Source organism: Neovison vison, chromosome 1 (assembly GCF_020171115.1).
Source record: "Neovison vison isolate M4711 chromosome 1, ASM_NN_V1, whole genome shotgun sequence".
In the NCBI taxonomy this organism is placed as follows: Eukaryota; Metazoa; Chordata; class Mammalia; order Carnivora; family Mustelidae; genus Neogale; species Neogale vison.
The window spans coordinates 117,220,872-117,239,780 of NC_058091.1; the positions used below are offsets into that span (position 1 = coordinate 117,220,872).

Sequence of the window (18,909 nt, forward strand, 5' to 3'; positions counted from 1 at the left end):
GCTGCCACTTTGTGTGACTCTCCAGAAGCGCTACTCTCTGAGCCTCAGTTTCTTCATCTGTAAAAATGAAGCAGTCAGTAAGCACTTGTGGTACAAATACTTCTTGTATGCACATAAAAGCTTTAATGGTCATTAATAGTCACATTTTGTGTCTCTGCTGTCTGCAGGCAACTGTTAATTCAAGAACATTACTACCAGATTCTTTCTGTTACTGTAGCTTTGTATCTTTGGGTTAAGTCCTGGATTTCCATTTGTGGTGTTCTGTCTCTCAGTCAGATGAATCTGTGAGCCCCGGGTCCTTCGGTGCCCAGGCCCGAAGTCCGCATAAGTCAGCTTTCTGTATAACCTGGAAGTCAGACTAGATGCTCTCAAAAGAGTTTGGTGTGGGCTTACGCCTCCCCAGGATGGTATACTCTACATAAGTCCTCTCAGAGTCCTTCATGTGAAGCCCCCCACCTCCCCCACCCCTAGCCGTGGGACTTTGATTCATGAGTTCCTCTAAGCAGCTTGTCTTATCCTCAGCACTGTTGACATTTGGGGCCAGATCTTTCTTGGTCGTGGGGGCTGTTCTGCATGTTGTAGGATGTTCTACCCACTACATGCTGGTAGCCCCCCGGTAGTTCTAGCAAACCCCAAATGTCTAGATATTACCAAATGTCCCTGTTGGGGGTGGGTGGATTAAAATCACCCGTGTCGAGAGTCACTGACCTAAGGCAAGTGTCATACCGTCTGTTGAGTTTGTACCTGTTGAGCACAAGGTTCCAAATGCCACATGCTGTCGGTAAACATGATCAGCAAGGACTCACCTGTCTACCTAGTTCCTAGCAGTTAAGGAATGTTCTGTTATTTACCAGATGGTAGAAAGCAAATAGGAGCTACATAGGTCTAAGAGCTCGAAGTACAAAACTAGTCATGACTGCCTAAAATTGGCCACTGGTAATTATGTCCTCTTTGATTTCTTTGCTGAAGATACCCTTTGCCCTGCTATTAAAACTACCACATTCCTACCAACTCTCTTTGTGTCTCTCTGCCTCTCTCTGGCTCCAGCTTTTATTTTCTTTTGTAATAGTGGAGGTGAGTAAACACTTTCTTCCTGAAAAATTCCGGCAGGGGGTAAAGAAAGTGGTATAAGCAACAGGATAGGAGTCTACCCCCTTCTAGTCGTTTTGCCCCAGAGAAAGGGAGGTATTAGCAGCCACTGGGTTTGGGCATCCTTCAGCCCTGAAAAGTGGGCGTTTACTAAGTTATCGTGCAGTACCATTCCATGTATTCAAGAGTAGTTTGGCCTTGAAACATACGGGAACAGAATATATTCCAGTGAACATTTCTAAAATATGCTGGGCATTGTACTGAACGCTGGGAATCCACTGGACCAGACAGACCAACCACCACCAGAACTTCCATTCTAGGAGATGGATGCTTCTTGAATGCTTTGGGGTTTTCTAAAGTCTTTTGGTGATCTGAAAGAAAATAGAAAAACAGGGGCTACTCAGTCATTTTCTTCAGTACATTTTGCTCCCAGGCGTCGTGTTTACGGCACAATAGCTGCGGAGCTCTGAGAGTGTTTCTCTTGATGGGTTAGAGCTTTGCTAGGGCTGGTCTTTTTGACTATGTGTTTGTTCTGTCATTTGTGTGTTCTGGTGTCTTTTTAAATGTCTTGCAGAAATACTGGTAGGATGAGTTTTCTTCCTGATGTTTTTCCTTCCTTCCCCCCCTACCCCTGCCATTTATCTGACTGGAAGTGGTACTGCTGGCAGGAGAGTGCCCTGTAAAGTTAACAGCGTCTTATAACATAGCTGCTAATAAAGAGCACTGTAGCAGTCACAGTGTCTTTTGTCTCTGTCCTGCTGATAAAGCTTCGAGGGAAAGCCCTGATAACCAAACAATGGCTATTTTATAAAAAGAACTAGATATTAAAAGCAGAGGAAAAGACAGTGACATTTAAAATCCCCTCAAGGGGCGCCTGGGTGGCACAGTGGGTTAGAGCCTCTGCCTTCAGCTCAGGTCCTGATCCCGGTGTCGTGGGATCAAGCCCTGCATCAGGCTCTCTGCTCAATGGGGAGCCTGCTTTCCTCTCTCTCTCTGCCTGCCTCTCTGCCTACTTGTGATCTCTCTGTCAAATAAATAAAATCTTAAAATCCCCTCAAACAAGCTTTCCCAAGGTATACAGGTGTTAACATTACATGTGATGATGAAGGAGAAAAGAAAACGAAATCTAGCCTGGTTCCTTCGAAAGCCAGCAGGGATACTACACTGTGCCTTCTGACCCACAGCTGGTTTGACCTCGGGGTCCCCAATGTGTGTAGAGTGCAGATGAGAGCTCTGTGCTAACGTGACGCCTCAGAACACCAGAGGAAGTGCCTGGAAATACATCCGTTCTTTTAAAGTTTTGTTTTCTTACTCTCCATTTCAGATACGGTTTTGGAGAGGCAGGGAAGCCGAAATTTGGCATTGAACCTAATGCTGAGCTTATGTATGAAGTGACACTTAAGAGCTTTGAAAAGGTGAGAAAATAACCACCTTCTCTAAATCGTGGTAGATTTCTTCTCCGTCCACTTCCCAGAAACGACTATCTTACATTATTATTAGTGGTGTGGAGAGATGGTATTTATTCGTATGTTGTGCTTTTTGTGATGAAGTTTGTCTCTTGCCTTTGACACTGCTTCCAGAGTCTGGGAGAACTGATACTGCACAGCCGATACACAGCTAAGGAGCTCAGTGTTCTCATTTTGTTCCTACGTGTCAGCCTTTTTTTTTTTAACTTTTTTGGGTAGAATCCAAGACTTGTTCCCTTATTTGTTCCTAGACTTGTTCTTTCTGTACTTTTTTTCCTGGGTTGAAGACAAAAAGGTTCACGTTCTGCCAAGCAGCTCCTTGGGGGAGTGGGGTGCAGTTTTCCGAAGCTGAATGGATTGTACCCTTCTCGGAGTCGTGGAAAGGAAGTTATCCAAAATGCAAGGCATCGTGGACCACCAGGCTCTGTGACAAGAGACACAAGAGACAAACCTGCTGACACTCCAGCCTTGCCTTTTCCTACCTGTCCAAGTCTAAAAACGAGAGAGTTTGTCAGTTGCTTTGGGTTCCAGAAGCAGCAGCCCTCCTGGAGCGTGTTTGTCTCAGGCCTACCTCTGGAGGCTCCGAGCAGCAGTTTCACCAGACACACACAGAGCGAATGCCTGTGTTTAGGCATACCATCACGGCCAGCAAAGTCCCCTCTGCAAATCCGAGGCCCCGCTCTCCCCAGAGAGCTTCTAAGAACTGCATTCTGTAGGCCTGTAGCGCTACCTCGGTGTTCTGTACGTTAAGCTGTGGACTGGAAATGTGACTGTTTATATTCTATTAAACTTAGTAAGGAAATCATTGTCCTGTGGGGCTGGAACTTTGGGCCAGGAAAGTCAGGGGAGGGCTGCTTTGGGATTTTCCCCCAACAGTGATGTTCCTGTTCATACCCCTCACACTCCATGTTCCCCCAAACAACCATATTATGCTGTTGTCATGACCATCACGTATTGTCCGGGTATCTCTCCTGAAGGCCTGCCAGCTCAGCTCTGATCCTCCAAAGCTGCCTCCATAGCACGATGGTTTGTATTATTAAAGAGAGAGAAAATAATCTTTAGCATATGGTTATTTCGACCTTGGCTTTCCCATTTCCATTTTAATCAAGTAAGCCTCCCCAGCCCCCTCCCATCCACAGCCCAGAGGACGCTTCTTTACCGCGGTGCATTCTCACTGTTGTGTGCTGTAAGGAGCCCCCACGCGCTCCCTGCTCCGAGAGCGTGGCTCCAGGATATCTGAAACCGTGTATATTTGAAACCATGTGAAAGTGTGATGTTGTTGGAAGCAACATTTTAATTCTCTGCCTCATAGTATTAATAACACACTTATACCCCATAGAAACCAAACTCCATATAAAAAAAGCTGAGGGCCCTTATTACTAGATTTCAAAATAATACAACTAAATTGTCAGAAGCAACACAGGGTTGCCAGAAAGACTGGTCACTCTCATTAATCACTTGGTGGGATGGGTGGCAGCAGGAATACATCACTAATTGTTTCTTGAATAGAGAGAATTGTACAGTTACCCACTCAAGTTTCGTAATTCCTGCAGTAGTAGCACTGACACAGCCACTGTCGTTTCCCCTAAAGGATCCCAGATTGTTCTGTTGACTCAACACTCCCTTTAAATCCAGCTATTCATACTGAAAGTGCAGTTGGCTCTGGATTCCTATCTCTAATGGTGGAGAGTGATAATACACATGATACGAAATAGCAAATGGTCACGAAATCCCTGGAAATATTTCTGCATCTATGTTTTACTTGAAATCCCCCAGATATCCATCTGCAAGTTGACACAGTTTGGAAGCTTTAGTTGTTCCAGTGGAGAGACCATGACCTGGCCTGGCGTTTAAAAAATTGTTTGTGAATATACGCCTGTGACTTGACTACAGTAGTGTTCCCATTTTAGAGTTTGAAACACTGAGGCTTGAGAGAAACAACTTGCTGAAATTGTAATGGCAGTTTGCTGGGGAAGTCTGTGGGAGGGAGATGAGGGACGTTGGGTTTCGTTGTGTGTCCTCACCTCATAACTCCAAAGATGCACTCTTTAACAGCACACAATGGCTTAGGTTCCTTACTGTGCTTTTGCCTGCTCTTCCTTCTTGGGCACCATGGGCCAGACTGCAGCTTGGTCATTGTGGAAGGTGAGTTCTAGCCTAGCAGTGAGTGGGCAGTGGCACCCAGTTTTAAAAGCCAGTGCATTTTGAGGTGTGGGTATCCTAGAAGAAGCCGCTGTGTGTTCTTACAGCCATTAGCTGATGCTCTTTCCTTCTCTGTTCATCTAACCGTTGTTACAAATTTACACAACAGGCCAAAGAATCCTGGGAGATGGACACCAAAGAAAAATTGGAGCAGGCTGCCATTGTCAAAGAGAAGGGAACTGTGTATTTCAAGGTGTGTGAGTCCTTGTACAGTCTTTTCCATCACAAAGAATTTATTCAGGTTGTCAGTGAGTTGTGCTGACATCCCCTACTCTGAATTCTATCAGCACCCTTTTGGGTAAGAGTAAGTCTGAATTTTTACAAGTCTGTCATTTTCAGCATTAGAAATGGTGAGAAGGAATGGATTAATGTGACAAAAAGAATACAGAGGTTTCTTTTACACATTCTACTCCAGATTGTAACCATTCACAAAGGCAGGCCGTCTGGCTTGCCCACCCTCCACTGTATCTCGCAAGACCTAAGGCATCTTTTTTGGTACATAGTTGGCACTCAGCAAGTATAGAATTAAAGAATGAATCGGATAATTGTTAGCAAGTGAGAATTCGTGAGAATTCGTGGAGGTAAGTTTCACATCATCTTCCTTTCCGCTGTCTCGGTCGAGCCACGGAGGCATATGACAAAAGGAAAGAACTCGCACAGATTCCAGAAGAAACCAAAATGAAGAGAATATTCATTTCCTCTAGTGGCCAACATGATCCCTGCCACATTTGGTTTTGTGAGGAATCTTGAGAAACTCCTGAATGACATTTGTTACTGATTGCTTCTTGAAAGCCCTTTCTAGTTATATCTAGGAATGTGTTACTTCCTCACTTAGATCTTAAACCCCCAGAGATAAGACAAAAAGAAATAGCAGTTCTCATCAGAATGTTCTGCCCATTGCCATTGCTTCCCCACCCCCAACCAAGTACCTTCTCCATGTCCAGCAAAAAGGGTTTAGAGAGGAAGAGAGTGAAAGAATGGAGTTTTGTCAAGGTTTTCTTTTTCTTCTTGCTACTGCCATCCAAAATACTGGATGATGTTTTCAACAGCCTAAAGCAGTGATGCAGTAAGTGTCCTTCAGCAAGTCTTTATGGAGCATCTGCTCTGAGACTTGCTCTTGCACGGACAGCCTCGTCTGGGGCAGGGTAAGCAGTGCTACCTCCTGTGAAGCAGCTAGAGAATGATGGAAGACTATATAACCAAGGCAGAATTCACACAGAAGGGCCAACACATGCGGTGGTTGTTTTTCAGACTGTGGAAACAGACCCATTATTGGGCCATGATACCAATTTAGTGGAAGTGTATTGCATTATGTAGTAAAGATAAATTTTGTTTCATCAAATTTGTTCAGTTGTGAGTGGGCACTGGATCACAATTGAAAACGTATTTCTTACTGTGGGTTATAGCTAAACACATTAGAAATCTGTTGAAATAGTTAATATATGATTATTTATATTTATCTATAGCTATTATATATACTAAGGTAATATGTATGGATCACCGGAAAGCTTGGGGGAATAGTGTAATAAGCTCCAAATTGGGAAAACCGGGCTTTATGGCTCCAAGTGGTTTTTTTTGTTTGTTTGTTTGTTTAAATTTTTTTTAAGATTTTATTTATTTATTTGAGAGACAGTGAGAGAGAGCATGAGCGAGGAGAAGGCCAGAGAGCGAAGCAGACTCCCCATGGAGCTGGGAGCCTGATGCGGGACTCGATCCCGGGACTCCAGGATTATGACCTGAGCCGAAGGCAGTCGTCCAACCAACTGAGCCACCCAAGCGTCCCTATGGCTCCAAGTGGTTTAAAGCTATTTAACGTCCAAAGAGGTTACTTTTGTGTGTGAAAGGTGATGGGAGTTACGGGCGCCTGTGTGGCTCAGTCAATTGGGCATCCAACTCTTTTTTTTTTTAAAGATTTTATTTATTTGTTTGACAGAGAGAGACCGTGAGAGAGGGAACACAAGCAGGGGGAGTGCAAGAAAGAGAAGCAGGCTTCCTGCTGAGCAGAGAGCCTGATGCAGGCCTTGATCCCAGGATCCCAGGGTCATGACCTGAGCCAAAGGCAGACGCTTAACAACTGAGCCACACAGGTGCCCTGGGCATCCAACTTTTGATTTCAGCTCAGACAGTGATCTCAAGGTCATGGGCCCAAGCTCTGCATCGGGCTCCACACTCATCAGGGAGTCTGCTTATCCCTCTCCTAATACTACTCTCCCTGCTTTCTCTCTTTCTCTCTCAAATAAATAAAATCTTAAAACAAAAAAGTGATGATGGGACACATGGGTGGCTCAGTCAGTTAAGCGTCTGCCTTTGGCTCAGGTCATGATCCAGGGTCCTGGAATTGACCCCTGCATGGGGCTCCTTGCTCAGCAGGGAACCTGCTCCTCCCTCTGCCTGCTTGTGCCCTCTCTCTCTCTCTCTCTCAATAAATAAATAAGTAAAATTTTTTTTAAAAAGTGATGGGGTTAGATTAAATGATCCCCAAGTCTTTTTTCAGCTCTAAAGTTCTGTGATATTCCAAACTCTTGAAAAGTAATTTTGATTTTTTCTAATTGAACTATATTGACTACTTCTAAGCTATTCAAGTAAGCTTCCACATGAGTTATGTGTAGACTCAAATACACAATATGCTAGAATGAAATATTTTTTTGTAAAATCCCTTAGGACCATAGGTCCCAAATGGTGTTTCCTATAAACCTGGAGTCTATAAAAGTCCTTACTGTATTTTTATTTTCCAAACTTATAAGTAGAATATTAATAGTTTGGGGATGGGGGAGTTGGGGTTTTGGCATTTGACTAGAATTATATCAACTCTGTGTAGTAAAACAGCTCAGCTATTCAGAAGCTCTAATTGGTTGCTGATGACTCAGAACTTTAGGGAACAGTATTGGTAATGAAGTAATGTGGCAAAGCCACGTGTTGTATTGCTGTGTGCTGAACACAGAGATGGCCAGAATTACTGATGGGTGGCAGAAAGCAGGGTTTCTGTGTCCGTACGGTTACTTAACTTTGTCGCTTCTGAGCATCACAATTGCAGTAGTGATTTGTGTATTTCATAATATTAAGAACCTTCTAAAAATTACTGATCTTTGGATAAAATCTGGATCAGCAGTCACACATATGGAACATATTATTTTTGACATGCAGTTTGATAGACAAAATCTGTCAAAACATTAGTCTGTTGGGGGAAAATTAATGTAAGGTTGAAAACCACTGACCTAAGACTTTTCTCCCAGAATGTCTCCGAACATTTTGTACTACTAGAGACTTCCCTGGAGGCACCTTCATAATTATAGGTAAAAGATCCCAGCAGTGATCCTAGTTTTAGATGTAAGACTTAAAAATGGTTGGTAGATAGTTTCCTGTACACATTCCCTCTTAATATTCCAGGGCAGGTTTCAATCTGCCACTGTGCCCTCCTGGGCTTCGTATTTCTGAGTGTTTGACTTGGCACGTTGACCACATGCACAGAGTCCAGATGTGTGGGTGAGAGCAGAGATGGGGCGAAGTAAAAATCTACACTTCATGCCATCTAGCACATTACAGCTCCATTTTCATCGACCTGTGAATTTGGTTTACACATAAGTAGGTAGATTCCTCCCCTTAGTAAAGAGCTGAATTGCACTCAGTTTTAAAATGGGAATCGTTTTGCTGTTTAGATTGTCAGCCCCTCATATCAACCTCTGAAGGCTAAAGAAAGGCAGAAGACTCTCTTCATTTAGCTCTGAAAATAATTAACAGAGAACAACATGCTATTGTGCCAGGCATTGTGCAAGCCAATTAAGCAGACCTGATTTTTGCCCTCAGAGCTGAGAGCATCCTGCAGGACAGGAGCATTAACTATCGGACTTGACTAGTGTTTCTCTTTTCTGACTTGGAGACAGTGGTTAAGAAGGCTGAGGACACTGCAGTGATACGGGGCTCTCACGCCCCCTTGTGCTCCTTGCGAAAAAAGCATTTCTCGAGCAAGTTCGTTAAGGATCCTGGTTCAACCACCAAACCCTTTTCAGACAAACCAAGCTTTGCTGTGTTTTGACTTTGCTGAACCAAGAAACCAATGCTGTAATTTAGAAACAAGTCAGCCATCACTCTAGAATTTCAGGTTTTTAAAAAAACTCCTAAGGAAGTGTCCGCCCTGCCTTCTTTCTCCTCCCTTTATTCATTTAGCACAGCATTTCTCAGCCATGGCACTACTGACCTTTGGGGCTGTGTAGCTCCGTGATGCTGAGAGGCTGTCCTGTGCGTGCAGCAGCCCTGGCTTCTGCCCGCCAGATGCCAGTAGCGCGCACACTCCTTGCACACATTCCTTGCAGTTGTGACAAAATATTGCCAGATGCCCCCCAGGGAGCAGAATCACCCCCACGCTGAAAACTCTTGTTTTAGTACATTAGAAGCAGAAATACCACAAAACGAGATTCTTGTTCGTTGGAAGTTGAGCTCCAAGTACAGTTAAGAGACAGATGAAAGAGCTTTCAAGAAATTAAAACGCTGTATAAATGTAAAGGAACTATTACAAAGTCTGTTAGGTTTTTTGGGTTTTGGCTTTTTGGTTTGTTTGCTTGTTTTTTGAAACCATAGCCCTCTACCATTCTGATTATTTAGAACCTACCATTATTATTATTATTATTATTATTATTAATTTATCTGAAAGAGAGAACAGGAAAGTGCTCAAGCAAGGGGATGGGCAGAAGGAGAAGCAGGCTCCTGGCTGAGCAAGGAGCCCAATGTGGAGCTCGATCCCAGGACCCTGGGTCACAGGCTGAGCCAAAGGCAGGTGCTTAACCGACTGAGCCACCCAGGTACCCCAGAACCTACCATTATTATAAGATCTGAGTCATTGTCCTCCCTGGCTTTTTTCTTTCCCTATGATAATACATTAGGAGATAAAAAGAAAAGGTAACAGGTACATTTGAGGTGGACAAGAAAGAAGCAACTGGCAGAACAGAGAAAATACTTGTCCTCCTTACCTAATCTAAATAAAATGATACCTTTCATTTCTATGCACTTCTCCATTTTTGCTCCCCATGATAGAGAAAGTTTTGATTGCATAGTTCTATCTTTGACCTTAATATTTCTTCAGATCTTTACTAGGGCTTCTTTGTGCTAAGTATCTTTGGATATTCCAAAGGAATAAGACATGATTCCTATCCTCAGTTGCTCCCCATCCAGCAAGAGAAAAGACAGGGAAAGAAAGAAATGACAAACCCTGAAACTCGGCAGGACTTTCTTCTCTGTAGTGCCCCAAAAAGTAGTGGGCCTCAGGCTCTGATAAAATGTAAGTGTTGTCTTCATTACCTTGGGCTGCCATAACAACATCTTGTAGACTGGGTGATATAAAGAACAGGAGTTTACTCACATTTCCGGAGACTGGAAGTCTAAGATCAAGATGCCAGGAGGGTTGGTGTCTTGTGAGAGTCCTCTCTTTGGGTTCCAGATGGCTGCCTGCTTGCTGTGTCCTGAATGAACTCTCCTAGGTGCTAGCGGCAGGGGAGAAAGCAAGGAAGAAGTTCTGTGGTGTCTCTTGCAACAGGATTAAGTACATCATGAGGGCCCCCATCCTCGACCCCACTGAAACCTGATTACTTGCCAAAGGCCCCATCTCCAGATACAATCATATTAGAGATGGGCCTTCACCCTGTGAATTGGGGGCACAGGAGACACTCAGTTCAGTCCATAGCATGCATAATATAATTTCCTCAAAAATTTCAGCATTTGTTATAAAAGGGCCTGGATTTCATTTTCTTATAAATAACCGTATAACAAATGTCTGAGGCCAAGAGGATAATAGACTTTGATTTTAGTACGCTTTCCTTCAAAACTCTTCAGAATTTTTTCACACTGCCCTTCTATCGCAGAACCTGTGGGTGCTGTAAGTCTTCTGTTCCCTAAACAAGTCACCTGTGAAGTGGGATGTTCAGTGGGGGATGTAGCTTTCCTTTATTTTGGACTTAGACCTTCCATTTGGAACTGGTCTGCCCCATCCTCATCACCAAAAATCAGCATCAAGAGGAGCTCCTTTCTTGTACCAGCCACTTGAAGTTTTTTGTAACTGGAACATTCTCGTAGATTTGCTCCGGGTTTCTCTCTTCTTAGTCTTTGGGTGACCTTTGGAGTATGGGGAGAAACCTCTACATTGAGGGATATACACTGCTTTGACTGTGGTAAGTCCTAGCAACATGATCTTAACACTGCTCATGGGTCAGACGGATCTGGCGACAATTCTGCCACCTGGTAGGATGTGTCATCTGCTTTCAGGCTTATAGTCAAATCCTTCAGAGGAGATTCCTCACCTGTACTCCCTTTTTATTTGTGTATTTACCAGCTGTCACTTCTTTCATCTTAAAATGGCAATAAACACATTGTCCTGGCCCCATAATTTCTTGCATGGAGCATATATATAATTAATTCACATGAATTAACTACATAGTTGTTATTCATAATTGTTAATTTTCTACCAATCATGTAAGAGCAAAAATATGGTAGGAGATTTTTCTCATATTGTTTGCCGACTGACCTCTATGTGATTTGTGTCTTAGTTATTTATGTTGTATGCTGTTCAACTATGTGTATTTCCATTGTCTATAGATCTCTGTAGATCAGAGGTCAGCAGACTACACCGTTTTAGGAAGTAACATTCTGCTAGGACACAGCCACATACACTTACAAGCAACCCTGGAGAAACATGGCTTTGAACTACACCAGTCCAATTATATACGGACTTTTTTTGATAAATGCAGTACAGTATCATAAATGTATTTTCTTTTATGGTTTTCTGAATAACATTTTGTTTTAATCTTACTTTATTGTAAGAATACCATATATAATACAAATAACAGGTAAAATGTGTTGCTCAGTTGTCTGTTATCAATAAAACTTCCAGTCAACAGTAGACTATGAGTAAAGTTTGGGGTAAGTCACAATTATATAAACACTCATCATCAGGGAAATGCAAATGAAAACCACAATCAGATATCACCTCACACCTGTTAGAATGGCTAAAATCAACAACACAAGAAACAACAACTATTGGCAAGGATGTGGAGAAAGGGGAACCTCCTCGTACTGTTGGTGGGAATGCAAACTGGTACAGCCACTGTGGAAAACAGTGTGGAGGTTCCTCAGAAAGTTAAAAGTAGAACTGCCCTGTGATCCAGTAATCACACTAGTAGGTGTTTACCCACACAAAAACAGTAATTCAAAGGGATACAGGCACCCCTATGTGTATTGCAGCATTATTTATAATAGCCAAGATATGGACCCAAGTGTCTATCAGTACATGATAGATAAAGAAGATACAGCGTAAATATATAGTAGAATATTATTCAGCCATAAAAAGAATGAAATCTTGCCATTTGCAACGACATAGATGCAGCTAGACAGTATGATGCTAAGTGAAATAAGTCAGAGAAAGACAACACCAGATGATTTCATTCAAGTGGAATTTAAGAAACAAAACAAATGAGAAAAGGGCAGGGGTGTGAAGACCAACCAAGAAGCAGACTTAACTATAGAGAACAAACTGACAGTTACTAGAGGGGAGCTAGGTGAGGGGATGGGTGAAACAGGTGAGGGGAATGAAAGAGTACCCTTGTCATGATAAAAAAAAATTAATAAAATGATAAGTAATTAAATCATTTAAAATAAGTTCTACACAGATTTTCAACTACACGGGGAGTCACAGCCCAAAGCCCCGTGTTCAGGGATCAAACATATTTACATATTGTCTGTGACTGCTTTTGCACTACTGTTGACCGAGTTGCAACAGAGACTGTTTGGCCTGCAAAGCCTAAAATGTTTATTATCTGCCCCTTTACAGAAAAAGTTTGGCAACTCCTGGTTTAGATAACTAAGGTTTTCTGTATTTGTGACTGCACTTACCAGCACGTAGTCTCTACTGTGGAGTGCTGATCGTCAGGAGAAAAGGGAAAAATAACTTACCCTTCAAGTAAACTAGTGATAGAGTCTAAAACTACTCACCAGCCTTATGAGAGTGTGATAAACACTAGCACCAAAGAATGTCGCCCAAAGCCTTGACGCCCTCCTGCTGGAAGAACTGTCCCCTCGGAAAAGGATGAGATGGTACTTGCTGGAGAACAAACAGCATTGTAGAGTGCACGGTCCTCAACCAGCTCAGAGGCCACTGGCACTGCAGAGAGAATGGGAAAGGGGGCCTGCATGGCCGTCTCCTAAGAGCAGAAAGAAAGGATCAAATATCATGGTTAGTATGAGGGGATTGTTTCATTTGGAGGATGTCTCGGGGAGGACTGAGCTTACAGTTCTTGGGTATCCCCTCCAGAGCCTTTACAAGAAATAATCCCTAGCTTTTTTTCTCCTAGGGAGGCAAGTACATGCAGGCAGTGATTCAATATGGGAAGATCGTGTCCTGGCTAGAGATGGAATATGGCTTATCAGAAAAGGAGTCTAAAGCTTCTGAGTCATTTCTGCTTGCTGCCTTCCTGAACCTGGCCATGTGCTACCTGAAGCTTCGAGAATACACCAAAGCTGTGGAATGCTGTGATAAGGTAACGAGTGACGTGCATGTAGATATTCCAGATCTTTTTCTCCATCTTCATACTTGGTCGTCTTTTACTTTTTCTTAGCCAAGGGGTGGAGGGCTTTTCGTTTTGCTTTCCTATATTCACTTGTTTACTTAGGATTATTTGTTTCTCATTATGAATTGGGAAACTCAGAAAAATTGCGATTGCATTCAGATTTTTCTTTTTAAGATTTATTTCTTTTAGAGGGAAAGAGTGCACACGCACGCAAGAGAGTGGGGGAGGGGAGAGGCAGAGGGAGAATCTCCAGCGGACTCCCCACTGAGTAAGGAGCCTGACACAGGGCTGCATCCCACAACCCTGAGATCATGGCCTGAGCCAAAATCAACAATCAGATGCTTAACTGACTGAGCCACCCAGACACCACACAGTGAGGCTTTTCTGATGCATAGACTATAATATATTATGAGTAGTTTTGTTAAAATTGGGGTGCCTGGGTGGCTCAGGGAGTTAAGCATCCAACTCTTGCTCTCGGCTCTGGTCATGATCTCAGGGTCCTAATTTCAAGCCCCACATTGGGCTCCACATTGGGCATGAAGCCTACTTTAGAAGAAAAAAAAAAAAAGTTCTTACAATCTATGACTTTCCTTAAATCTATGGTATTTGATATTGGATATAAGAACTCCTCAGGTTCAATGTAATAAGAACAGACTTAACTTAAGCATTTCAAGACTTAAGTATGATAGACTTGCAGCTGCTTCCATAGAGGATGTACACAGGCCACTTCCATATACTTCTGGGATTGTTTCTACAGGCTCAATTTCCAGGTATGGAAATACAGAGTTAAAACCTAGAATTATTGAATATTATCCATGTATTTTTTTCTCATTATTATTGGCAACAAAAAAAATTCTTGTTTTTGTTTTTATTTTTGGTTACTAATGAAATCATACATCTTTTCATTATTAGTCATTTGCATTTCTTCTGTGAATTGCCTGTTCATATGCTTCATCTAGATTATTTGTCTGATTTATATTGATTGAGGCAGTCTGTACATTATTACTGTTAACCCTTTGCCTGCCAGTAGGAACCTTGTTCTCCTCACTTGTAAGAAAAGTGTTAATATTTTAATATCTGTCAGATCTTTTACTTTCTAACTAGATAGTTCTCCCCCACCTAAGATGATAAAAATAATACTGTTAAGTACTTGCAAAACCTACTCTAACTAGGTGTGCTTTTTAAAAAACTGATTAAAAAAATAACCCTATTATATTTTGATGGGGGAGATTGCATGTAAGTGTATTTGGCCTAGAATCTTTCGTGTTTTGATATGAGGTAAAAATTTAATTCTTATTTTTCATGTTTATAGCCAGTCTCGGCCCCATTTATTGCCAAGTTAATCCTTTCCCTACTGATTTACATTCCCACCTTTGTCCCTCTTAAATCTTTTAATATACATACACAGGAATCTGTTTCTGAATGCTTTGTTCTGTTCCATGGAACTGTTTGCCCATAGACTAGCAATCAAACTTTTAATTTCAGTGGTTTCATAATGTTTTTTTTTACCTTGTGGTAGGTCAGTCCCCTCCTATTTTTTTTTTTCCCCCAAAATTTTCTCTGCCATTTTGGGCATTTACTTCTTCCACTGAATTTTAAAATGAACTTCTACAGAGGCCGCTCCCAAGTCCCCTTGGGATCATTATAGAAATTGCATTAAATACAGAAGTTCATTTGGGTATAGTTAGTTGTATTTTGATCAATAGTATTTAACTACCTTGAGTCTTATCTCTTTAATACACTTTTTTTAGTCCCCTTGGCCAGAAAGCTTTGGTAAGTCATTTAAATACTGAACTTCTTTGAAATGTCCACAAATTATATTCATGCTTTCTAAAATGTAGACCATCTGTCCCTAGGCCCTTGGACTAGACAGTGCCAATGAGAAGGGCTTGTACAGGAGGGGGGAAGCCCAGCTGCTCATGAACGAGTTTGAGTCAGCCAAGGGTGACTTCGAAAAAGTGCTGGAAGTTAATCCCCAGAATAAGGCCGCACGACTGCAGATCTCCATGTGCCAGAAAAAGGCTAAGGAGCACAATGAGCGGGACCGCAGGATATACGCCAACATGTTCAAGAAGTTTGCAGAGCAGGATGCGAAGGTATGTATAGACAGAACCACCTTGCCTTCGGGTATGTCAAAAACTGACCTTGCCCCTTTGATTTTTGTGTCAAGAAGGTTAAGCATAGGGTACACAGGCAGGTAGACAACCCAAGAGGCACAAGAGTGGACAGGATGATTTCTGACCCGATCTGAGGCTGGTTTGGATCCAGAAGTAGAACAGGCTATTCTGCTCACCAGACATACACAGTTGGGAGGCACTGACATGTCCATGGAAGAGAGGAGAAAAGGATGTTCCTTGGAGATGTACTAAAGTTTGCTAGTTTTTAAAAAGCAAACACATCAAGTATTTTTTCGGATAATGCTTCTTTGTCGAGACTTCCCATATTCCCAGGAAACTGGCCACCATGGGGAAGCCCCACCTTTACATTGTCAGCCCCCCTCCAGCAAAGTTGTATTCTGGTCCTGAACTCATCCTCCACTCCGCAGCCCTCTAGTCGCGCACTCCCTCCTCCCTCCACCAAGCCAGGCACGTTCACCAAAGAAAAGTGAAAGCTACCCCCTCCTAACTGTTGGCAGCACTGCCCTGACTTAGCCACCCAGGCAGGCCTGGCGCAGTATGCGCCATGCTCTCCTGCTGTCTGAGGCCAGGCCAGCAGTCAGCAGGAGCCAGGAATTATTTGAATGTTTCAGTTCTTTTGATTTCTTATTTCTTCCTCAGGAAGAGGCCAGTAAAGCCATGGGCAAGAAGACCTTAGAAGGGGTCACCAACGAAAAGGAAACAGAAAGTCAAGCGATGGAAGAAAAAGCTGGAGGCCACGTATGACCCCACGCAAAGGAGGGAAGAGCCCTAATGAACTCGGCCCCCTCCTCCATGGGCTTTCACCCAACTCAGGACTAAGCAGTGTTTAATGTAAAGTTTGTTAGAGTCTGTGTGAGTCTGGAAGCAAATGGCAAAACCAGTAGCTTCCCAGAAAACAGCCACCCTGCTGCTGCCCAGTGCTCTCCTTGAGGGGGTGGCATGGGACCACTCCAGGTGGAACAAAATGGAGATGACTGTTGGTGTGGCGAGATTGAGCCAACAGCTAAGTCCAGCTCATTTCAGTTTCTGTCAACTTTCAATATCTAATTCAGGGTCCCTTGAGATAATCCTAACAATTTGAGGCTATCTGTTAGGTTTTACATCTGATTGAACTTTAATAGCACTGCAGAAACCTAAAAATAAATGTTTCATGACTTTCTCCTTTCCTGCCGTTGGGTGGGGGAGAGGAGGAGGAGGTTTTGTTTTTTAATTGACTGAAGTGTTAGCATTTTTATCCAATAGAACCCATTGGGGAGAGGGGTCTGGAATTCCCTCAGGTCCTCGGCAGCACCAGACTCAAAAGCCAGAATCTCAGCGGTCACTTGCTTGCTGACTTAGCCGAACTCCCCCCTCACTAAGCCAGCCTGCTTGGGAGAGTGGGACTCTCTGCACCCAGCCTGGCCCTGGAGGAGGGAGTCTTTCCTTCCCAAAACGTTCTTCAGCAATGATAATGAGCAGAGGGAGTTTCTAGATTAGCTTCCCTGCTGTCGATGAAGTTCTGAGATGCTGAAATGTGAAAAGAGTAATCAGAATTGTGCTTTTTCCCTTCCTCTGTCCCTTGTAGGATTGTAATGTTGAGTACAGTACTGCCGGCCAGCATTGCTGCTGCTCCGTTTCCTATTACCATTCTAACCCTTGCTATTAAGATTTGAAGATCTGTTCTTACAATATCTCTGACCTGGGGTGGATTCATTTACATATCCATTTAGGATCCACGCAGCTTTTTTTTTTTTCTTTTTTTGTCTTTAAAAAATTACCGGCTCATAAACATGTATACTGGTTTATGAAACTTTACTTACACTCCTCTATCATGCAAAAAAAATTTTTTTTTGACTTTTTACTACTAAGTAGCTTGATTTTTTAAAAACAGTATCGGTGGAGTTGAAAAAAGGTGGTGGTATTCTTGTACATTAAGGGTTCTCCTCACAGGTTTGGCACGCAGTAGCTTTCTTTCCCTGCCAATGGCTTCTTTGTTCTGGTGTGAGTTGTGAAAAAGAATTGAAAACCGCTTCCCATGCAGACACATCTCACCTAAAAGCTCCAGTCCCACAGCATGGAATCAGGGCAAGTCTTAAAATACATACACATAGTGGAATCTTGGTCCTCACAGGTAAGCGAGACTGAGCGTGGCTTTCTCTCCCTGCGGCCCGAGAAGCACTTGCAGGCCCACATTTGCAACCGAAGGAAACAGTAGCTCCAACCTGGAACATCTCACTTGGTAAAATCCTAAAGAACACTGGCAATTACTAGTTTTTACTTTAATGGTGGTTTTAGCAAAACACTTCAACTGTTAGGTTAGGACCCACATCGAAATCTAAAAATAAAATCCATTCCATTTATACCAGTTTTCTTCTACATAGAACAAATGAAAATTAAATTGTTTCTCCTTTGACAACTAGAATCCTTTTAATTTCCCATTCTTGTCTTTTTTCATAAGATTTCTTTAAAAAGCCCCAGTCTCGCCAAGTAAACATGAAAAGCAGAAGTCAATTTTGCTTTGTTTGCTTGACTCCTTAGTAATTGTAGCTCTGTTGACTAAAGCAGGACTCCAGTGAGGCCAATACTGAAATTTGATCCTAGAAAGGCCAGTTAGCTTTTTGCAGGTAACAACCCAAAAATGATTCCAAATCTTAGATTATCCCAGCCAGTTGACTCCTGGGTGTGTATTACGGGTCACCTCGTGGCAGGGGAGAGCTGGGGTGTGCGGGTGGTTCTAAGCAAAGGATGGTGAGGTGCCCATCACCACTAAAAAAAAGAAACTTCGTATATTCTTGTATCAAATCCAGTAATCTCAATTTGTCTGGAAACCAGCAGATGTCTCTGAACCATCTTTCAGACTGCATTTGGAGCGCTGAGGCAGCATATGATGAATTAAAAACTTGTTAAAAAAAAAAAATCATTCAGATGCACTTTTTTGTGTTCCTTAAACAACCAAATGTGATTTCCCATTATTCTTGGGTTTTGTTTAAATAGTCCTCAGGCAAAGTTGTTTTCGTTGGAAAACTAGTGTGGGCCAAGCTGAAGAAATACGACCTCAGAAAATTGGCTGGAGACAGTGTGGTCCTCCTCGCTCTGAGGCAGACCTGGAACTCAGCATCGGGCTAAAGGAGTGATGCATCTTTGTTCAAATGAACCCAACCACCAGAAAAACGAGGAATTCGTTTTCTCGTCCGCTGGTAGGTTATTCCACCACGTTAACTGATTGTGTAAGGCAGGTTCAGTTTGGGAAACGAAGAGGTTTCATTGTGCCCTCTCTGTGTAAAACATGAACACGTGGCAGGGATATTCTGGGTTCAGCATGTGTTTCCTCTTCCTTAAGTGGCATATTTCATCAGATACTCATAGTTACACACCCTGAAGTCCTAAGGAGAGCCCACCTAGACTGCAGAAGAAAGGCGACACAGCTGTGGGCTGGTAGCGACCTGCCTCTAGTTCTTACCGCTGGCACCTGCGCACGGCCCTGGT

The 18,909-nt window shown here is 42.8% G+C and overlaps 1 protein-coding gene across 2 annotated transcripts in view; it reads left to right on the forward strand.

The window, feature by feature from the left end:
• Positions 1-18,340, forward strand: part of FKBP5 (FKBP prolyl isomerase 5) — a 114,816-nt gene extending 96,476 nt beyond the window's left edge. For both annotated transcript variants that reach the window (XM_044254840.1, XM_044254835.1), the window contains exons 8-12: positions 2,414-2,504; positions 4,867-4,950; positions 13,091-13,276; positions 15,163-15,402; positions 16,084-18,340. In XM_044254840.1, coding sequence (XP_044110775.1) covers positions 2,414-2,504; positions 4,867-4,950; positions 13,091-13,276; positions 15,163-15,402; positions 16,084-16,188 — 706 coding nt within the window. In that variant the 3' untranslated portion in view covers positions 16,189-18,340. The remainder of the gene's footprint in view (positions 1-2,413; positions 2,505-4,866; positions 4,951-13,090; positions 13,277-15,162; positions 15,403-16,083) is intronic.
• Positions 18,341-18,909: the final 569 nt, after the last annotated feature.